This window comes from Sitophilus oryzae, unplaced genomic scaffold, assembly GCF_002938485.1.
Source record: "Sitophilus oryzae breed Bouriz unplaced genomic scaffold, Soryzae_2.0 scaffold_682_pilon_pilon, whole genome shotgun sequence".
NCBI lineage: Eukaryota > Metazoa > Arthropoda > Insecta > Coleoptera > Curculionidae > Sitophilus > Sitophilus oryzae.
The window spans coordinates 4,384,220-4,392,065 of record NW_022147287.1 but is presented as its reverse complement, the minus strand read 5'-3'; the positions used below and the strand labels follow the sequence as shown (position 1 = coordinate 4,392,065).

The 7,846-nt window shown below is 31.7% G+C and overlaps 1 protein-coding gene across 2 annotated transcripts in view; it reads right to left on the bottom strand.

The window, feature by feature from the left end:
* Window positions 1–2,591: 2,591 nt before the first annotated feature.
* The window catches only part of LOC115887945 (putative epidermal cell surface receptor), a 56,535-nt gene continuing 51,280 nt past the window's right edge, over window positions 2,592–7,846 (bottom strand). Inside the window, exons 14-18 of one of the 2 annotated variants that reach the window (XM_030907480.1) lie at window positions 7,623–7,776; window positions 5,455–5,626; window positions 5,158–5,375; window positions 3,063–3,296; window positions 2,592–2,766 (exon numbers count right to left, since the gene is read on the bottom strand). In XM_030907480.1, coding sequence (XP_030763340.1) covers window positions 2,759–2,766; window positions 3,063–3,296; window positions 5,158–5,375; window positions 5,455–5,626; window positions 7,623–7,776 — 786 coding nt within the window. In that variant the 3' untranslated portion in view covers window positions 2,592–2,758. The remainder of the gene's footprint in view (window positions 2,767–3,062; window positions 3,297–5,157; window positions 5,376–5,454; window positions 5,627–7,622; window positions 7,777–7,846) is intronic. The other variant, XM_030907481.1, reaches the window with a different exon arrangement.

The following is a 7,846-nucleotide window of genomic DNA, read 5'->3' as shown; positions in this document are numbered from 1 at the left end:
TTTTTAAGATTTTGATGGTCAAACATCAATAAAATATTCCTTATGTTTGGACTAAATTTTCTTGAAAATAAAGACATAATTTAAAATTCCGTTACAATACGGAAATAGATTGAAGTTTTGTGATTACAGTGATATATAATTTATATTGTTTCTGTTAATTGCTCCCTATTTTATGGCAAATGCTGAAGCTCTGCAAACCTTAATCAAGCCTTAATCAAAGCACGTGTGTTTGGAATTTTGGGTGTGGCTTAACACGACAGGATCGGGCTAAGCCTTATCCTAAGACTTATTAGGATTATTCAGTTTTACAACAATACTATAGTTTTGTCTACACTAAAAAAAATATAAGTTAGTTCTTTTTAAAATCCTATTTAAGATAAGTACCTATAAGTACTATAGTTTTATTTTTCTTAGAAACAAGAATATCTGAGTTGTGGAAAGAAGATGAAACTTCACAGCAATCAAGAAGCTACAAGGATTACTTAGACTACAACAATAATCATATGGAATTTCCCTCTAATGAAGGCGCCCTAATGACCATAGGCTTTCTGACGTTCTCAGTTTTCTTGATAAAGTTAGTTTTGGTAAGTTTTAAGACACATTTATACTAGTAGTGGGAACTATCGAATGAATAATATCGAAACATTCGATAGTGGCAATTCATTCGAATAATTCGATAGCTAGTAAGAAAACATTCGTTGAAAACTATTCGAAAAAAAAATTATCGAATAAATGCGTCATCTGCCTTGAAATATTGTATTTTAGTAATTCGGCAGCAAAAACCATTCGAAAAATGTGAAAATCTTTATCAATAAAAAAATTACACGATTGCTGAAAATTGCTATGCTCGGAATTGAGTGGGTGTTCGATAGTGGTCGCGCTATTAGAACTCTGAATTCAAAAATCGATATCTCGAAATCTATTACAAATAATAGATTGTAGTTTTTTCAAGAACTTTGTTAATATTTCTGCTGTATTTTCTTTGTAGACAGTATGTGAAAATCTTTATCAATACAAAAATTACACGATTGCTGAAAATTGCTATGCTCTAAAAGTAAATGGATGGATTGTTTACAACTTTTGAATGGAAAAAACAACCTTATCGAATTTTTCTTATGTAAACATATTGTAAAATATCGGATGTTGAAAATAAAAAAAGTTTCAATATCTAAAGTGGTTCTTGATTTATGGCCTGTTATGTGTTAAAAAGTAGAGTTTTTAAATTATCGCGATTACTGACGTTTTCTCGTTATAAAAAAAATGACACCCTAACGATATCCTTATAATTCCATTTCAGATGCTCAGAAACATGTCTACTGATTTTATCTAGTTATCTCTTGAAAAAAAAGTATTTTAAAAATAAGCGGTTTGCGATCGTGATTTTACTTTACTTGATAGGGAAAGGCGTATCGGCAACGCCGCAACAGCACACCGTCGCATTTCTCTCACTCTGACTTAATAAGATCCCTATGCGATTTACTTCCACACATGTAAATGCCGACCCAAAAGTAACAGTTACCAGCACGGTATGTAAGATAACACACTAGTACCATAAATAACTATAATCTTATTATACAGGTTGAGTCTTAAATAAGTACAAATATTTTAGGGGTAGTATATTTCGATCCCAGAAACACGTCTATGAGTTTTTTCGCGAAAAAAAAATTTGAAAATTTGGAATTTTTTGAAAACATTTTTGAAATGTCTCTTAATTTTTAATCAAAAAACATATAATATCCCCAAACAAAGTCGAATCGGGACTATGCGTTGATATAAAAAATAAATCATATTCTTACGCGAGGAATCTTCCCACAAGAGACTGCACATATTTTTTGAAACACCCTGTATACATAGTCGGGATATTTTCTTACTTAAAGTATCTTTTGATTTACAGAAATTGATCTACACGTTGAAATACAAGAACCAGTACCATTTCCCAATGGGTGGTACGACTCCAGCAAGTGTATTTTTAAAAAGGAATCAACGTCAAGTTAATCAAAATCAATTCGATCAATCTACTAGAATTTTGAATTATATTAAAGAACATCCATTAGTTTAAGAATGAATAGTCAAATGAATTTAAGTACTGTATGGTCGAAAAAAAAACGGCGTCACAGACAGCTTGGGAAGGACAATCGATGATAATTTTAGCGAGGTCCAGCCCTATGTCAAGACGTTTTTTTTTCTCGGTGTGGTATTTACGTTATGCTATTTTTATTCTGTCATTTTATTTATTTTTTTAAAATTATATTGTAGCTGAAAGGTGTATATTATGTTGGAGGCAGATACCGAATTCGACCTATGTCCGAAATAATTAGACATATATGGCGATTTGTCCATACTTGCCAGATGCGTGCAACTTCGTGGTTATAAATAGTCTTTACATAACTTCTTTGTGGAGGGGGTTAATATTTTTTTGGTATAATATAACAACAAAAGATTAACACCCTCCGCATATAAGTTGAAACAATTAGAAAGTTGAAACAATTATAATTAAAAGTAAGTTAGTGACTTTTGGCAGCAATGGGACGATATTTTTGTTGAATTTTTTACTAGAAAATAAAACAAGAACTTATTGAAAATAAATAATAGTTTTATTATTAAAAAATATAGGTATCTCTTTTTCGTATATTACAATTGGAATACTGTTTAGTTAAGTACACTTTGAACAATATCTAAAACAACGTTAACTTAAAATTAAATACTTATTTATAATATGTACAGGGGAGGTTTTCGTTTGAAGGTTGGCCATCTTGTCTCATAATCCTAGAACAAAATTTAATTTTTAATAATAATCAAGCAATACCCAGTGGCGTAGCTATCATAAGACAGTTACTAAAAAGTCAAAATAATTTAGCTATACAGGGTGTCAAAAAAACTTTTTGTTTTATTTTTTACTGTAGAATCACCCACAAGAGTTATTAGATACACTATTTTTTTGACAGCTTGTATATTGCTTAAAAAATCATCAAAATCGGCACACAAGAACAAAATATATTAAATTTTAAAATACATATCAAACATTTTAAGGTGCCCATTTTTCGTGCCAATAAATTACTTACCCATTGTTTCTTGTTGTATTTCAACTTTGTAGGTAGGGTTGTCGTAAGCCGATTGGCTTATCCTTGCAGATGGCGGCGTGATGGCTGCTTTGTTCTGGTTGTGCCGCCTCACCAAGATCAGCAACAAGATCAGAGTGCTGAGAATGGCTATGGCGGCCAATATGGCGACGATAACGAGCGGACCGTAGTAATCACTGCGCGCAGTGTCTACGAAGTCTGATCTCAGTTCTTTTTCTGAAAGAAATTTTTAGTTTTCTTTAGACAGTCACGACAGACATAGTCAATAATTTGCTGGCTGCTTGTGAGTGTGATTTGTCCCATACAGCACATCAAATCACATTTACGATGTGTTTACATTATTAGATGTAGATACAGGGTGACACAATTCCCCAGATGTAAATATGCTACGTTTACACATTGTAGTTCAACACGTATGCGCAAAGGTTAAACGTCCGCCTCACAATGTAGCCACAGTATAGCATTTACGTATACACAAAATAAGGGATACACAGTGTGCCGTAGGATACACAGTGCTCGTGTATTACGTTTAAACTCTGTTTACACATTGCAGTTGTGACTACCTCGTGTATACGTATGTATTTTGCTTCGTATATACATCTTGTGCTAGATAAAACTACTTCTTATGAACGAATTTAGGAAATAATACAAGTTTTGATGCCTCACTTTTCGTTCTTTTTAAGAAATATTTATTCAATGATACCAATTATATCTTTTCAGAATGAAAATTAGGAAGGCAAAACTTTGTATTTTCCAAAAGTATCTCGATTGTAAGTTCTAGAGAAGTAGCCTTAAAATTGTTCCATTTTTGTTTTGTATTAAATGTACCATTTTTCTTCCATAAAATGGACTAGGTGGTTAAAAAATAAAATTCTTATATTTCTTTATATCATGGAACGCAATAGCGCAAATAACACAATAATAATAATTATTTACACTGCAGAAATCAGAAGTAAGAAAACACTGTATAACAACATACTAAAATGGTAAACACTGGTATATCGCCACGATTTGGTGGACCTCGTTTAGTCATTTTTTTCTCCTCTTTTCCCTCCAAGCAGTTGGTTTGTTAGCATACTCATTCATCGAGCACTCTGTTGGACTTTGTTGTATTTTATTTCCAGATTAACAATCTCACCCTTAAATTTTATATGAAACTGATTATTGAATATTAAACATATCTGTATATTGATCCATCAATAACTTATCGAATATCAGTGTAAGAAGTTCTTTGAAGTGTTTAAATTTTTCTTTCTCTGGTCCATTTAGACTTTTATTATTTCCAAACTAAAAAAAATTATATTGCAGAGCTAACCTCTTTATCATTATACGAGAATATTTGGAGTTTTCATTCATTGGAATCAAAATTTGGTAAATTGGGTATCGAGCAAGGGAAGAGTTGCTGCTATAATATTAATAATACTTTTAGGAAGGTGTAACAAGGTAATTAAAAACTTGTGCTTACCTTAAAATTTCTTTTAAACTACACACAAACAGAACATTTATATAGAGCTTCCGAATGATAAAACAATAATGGCTGCTAACATATACCACTCCTAGAAAGGAGAAAGGAGAGAGAACACATAAGACACTTAGTCGGTGTGTCTACGCTGAGGCTATCCGCGCGTGCGCACACCTTCATTTCATGCTAGAATGTAGACACAATAGTACACTGTTACAAAGTGTCTATATAGATATTTATACTATGTGTATACGTCACATTTTTACAAGGTTTGTACTATAGGCACAACTATGATACGAAGTATCACACATACATATGACTTATACATTGTATGTCTCATATACCGACGTCACATTTCATCATTTTAATAATTATTTATTACGTTACAAAAAACTCTTTAGAATCTTGAGTGCATACGGTATACAACTAGTAAACACTGTATCACACAATTCTATCAATATAAACTTGCGTGTATCTCATATGTATATGTTAGAACTAGATGAACAGTTAGGTTCACTTTAACATATTTTGTTTCTCATGTGTCTCCCTTGTAGAAACGTAATTTCATTTGGACGTGCTGTATGTGGTGATTTGTAAAATTATTCAATTTCTTACCAACAGACGCACCCAAAGCAGGTGCAGCTCTGGGTTTGGTCACGAACTCTTGGACGTTACTCGTTTTTATCTTGCCATTGGTTAGGTAAACCTCCAACCAAAGCCTATATCTTGTTCCAGGTTTGAGATCAGTGATGATAGTCTTGGTAGGTGAATCTCTTTTGGCTATTTTGAAGGTGTTCTGGTCTTCTTTACCTGAATCACTTTGATAGATGGCCCTGGAAAAGAAAAATAAGTATAGCAATATAAGAAATGATATCTCACAGGAGGTGCGAGCAAAATAATCAAATATTATACCTGTAGATATTGACGTATTTATCTTCAGGATATGGCACTCCACTCCATGATATCTCTACACTGGTAGACTTAATCAGAGGGATCTCCAGTGCTACATTGAAACCATACGTATCCACTTCGTTTGCTGTAGTAAATTGTAGCATGTGCTCTGCCATTAGCTCTGTATGTTGACCTGATCAATAAAATATCAATATTATGAGTCTGATATATCTAATTGTTAGCGGGTTACCGTTTTACCATAGTTTAAGGAAAAGAGTAGTTGCACTCTCGCAAATATTTTCTGCCAGTTTTTGCAATCTGTCGAATATCGGTAGATTGCAAAGCGTTTCAGTTGAATTCCGTCCGTCGAGCTGCGAGGTTCGAGCGTTGAGTCCCAGCACAGAGACGGATTGACAAAAAATGAGTGCCTTACTGTGTGCTGCTATTAATTGTAGTAATAATTCAAAAAATTGTTCTTTGAGTTTTGATTTCCATCGGATGTAAATCGGCAAGCTGATATTAATTATCAATAAACATTTAATTATAATCGTATTTGTTTATTTTAGAAGCTGAGATATTATGTAGTTAATTAAATGTTATTGTTTTTTTTAGCATGTGGGCAGATTTTAAAAATATTTTTTTAGATATACAGGTTGTCTCAAATATGCGCATGAAAATATTTTTTTGGTCAGGTGATTTGCCATAAAATTTTCATTCCAATAATAATTTACGAGATAATTTATATAAATTGTTTTTTTGAAACAATTTTAGAGTAAATATTTTGTAAATTTAAAGCTAAATTATTCATATTTTTTAATTGAAAGAATTTTATAATAGCATAATCTCCTATAAATTTAGTGGACTGTATTTTTTTATGTTTTTTTTTATTTTTTCAAAGCCACCTAATATGATCTTTGTCTGATATTTTATCGTTGAAAATACCATATGTAATGAAATACAGGCAATATTTGCAAAACGGCTAAAAATTTAAGAACACTTTAAATACAAAAAATGTTCACCTTTTAATTCTACATCTGAAAGAATAATAATATACAAGGTGTTACATTTAATAAAAATGAGATACAACACTAAATTTTAAATATTACGATTTTGGTGACGCCATAAAAAATATCCTGTATACGATAAAGTAAATTTTTCTACACGAATTTATTATGGTATCCTTCATGTTTAAGAAAACATAGCTAAGTATTAATAAAGTTATATTCACTCTAGTTTTTTACCGCTTTTCGTATATAGATATAGATAATGTTTTTAACCAAAGTTATACTAAATAAGAAATAGAATGGCAACACCGCAGTGTGCTTTAAATAAAGACAGTGTACTATATGCAGAATTTTATGCCGAATCCAGTTATCTACAGAAAATTAAACTTGTTTTAAATCAAAAAAAAGTTGTAAAAAATCTCTGAAATAGATAATAATATAAAAATATGTCATTATATATTTTTTCCGCATTTCTTCCCATCAGAAGATTTTCAGATACAGAAGAATTGTTACCTACACGAAATGTGAAAATATTCTGTTTTCAAGCAAGTTTTTACTCGATGATCAATTTTTTTTTATTTTATTTTATTGTGAACTCATATCTTGTTTCCTAAATACATATCTGTGAAACTATGGCGAGTGCCACGACTATACTTTGCCTAGTTAATATACCACGATTATACAACTACGGCAGTGGTTACGGGAGGCGAGAACAAGGTCATATAAAGTGGCAGAAAAAGAACAAAGGATTTGACAAGGAGTAAAACTCCTAGTTTCCTTATACTATGGTTTTACTGTAAACTCAGAGCAATTTTATATATATTTTTTTAATTTTTAGATATTTATAAAAAAAATTGTTCACTTATAATACCGTACGATTGAAAAAATCGCTGTCAAAGAATGATCGCCGGCTAGGGAATGACAAAATCTGGGGGATGATAATTTTGCCGAGGTCAAGCCCTAGACGCCATTTAGTTGGCCCGCACTGTTTAAAATTCCAGAAAAAAATAAATTTTTGGAAAGAAATTTGTGTGTCTGGAAACTTTATACTCTCTCTTAATCTTTTTAGTGTTTATTTTTGACAAGTCTTATGTCAATTTTAACTAAATGACGTTTATAGAATGATCCCGCTAAATTTGCTTCGATTGTCATTTCCCAGCCGTCTTTGACGCCGTTTTTTTTTACCTGGGAATGGTATAAAGAAGATTCCAATCTCGTACTTGGTGTTGGGTTTCAAATTTTCCAAAGTGTACATTGTTACAGCCCTGTGTATCAAAGGTGTGGCTGTGTAAATCTTTCCTTCTGTCATTTTGTATCTCAGTTGTACGCCATCAATAAACTAAAAATAACAGTTCACACATAACAGTTTCCATTGAAAAATGTATCTACTAGAGTAGAAAATAGTGCAA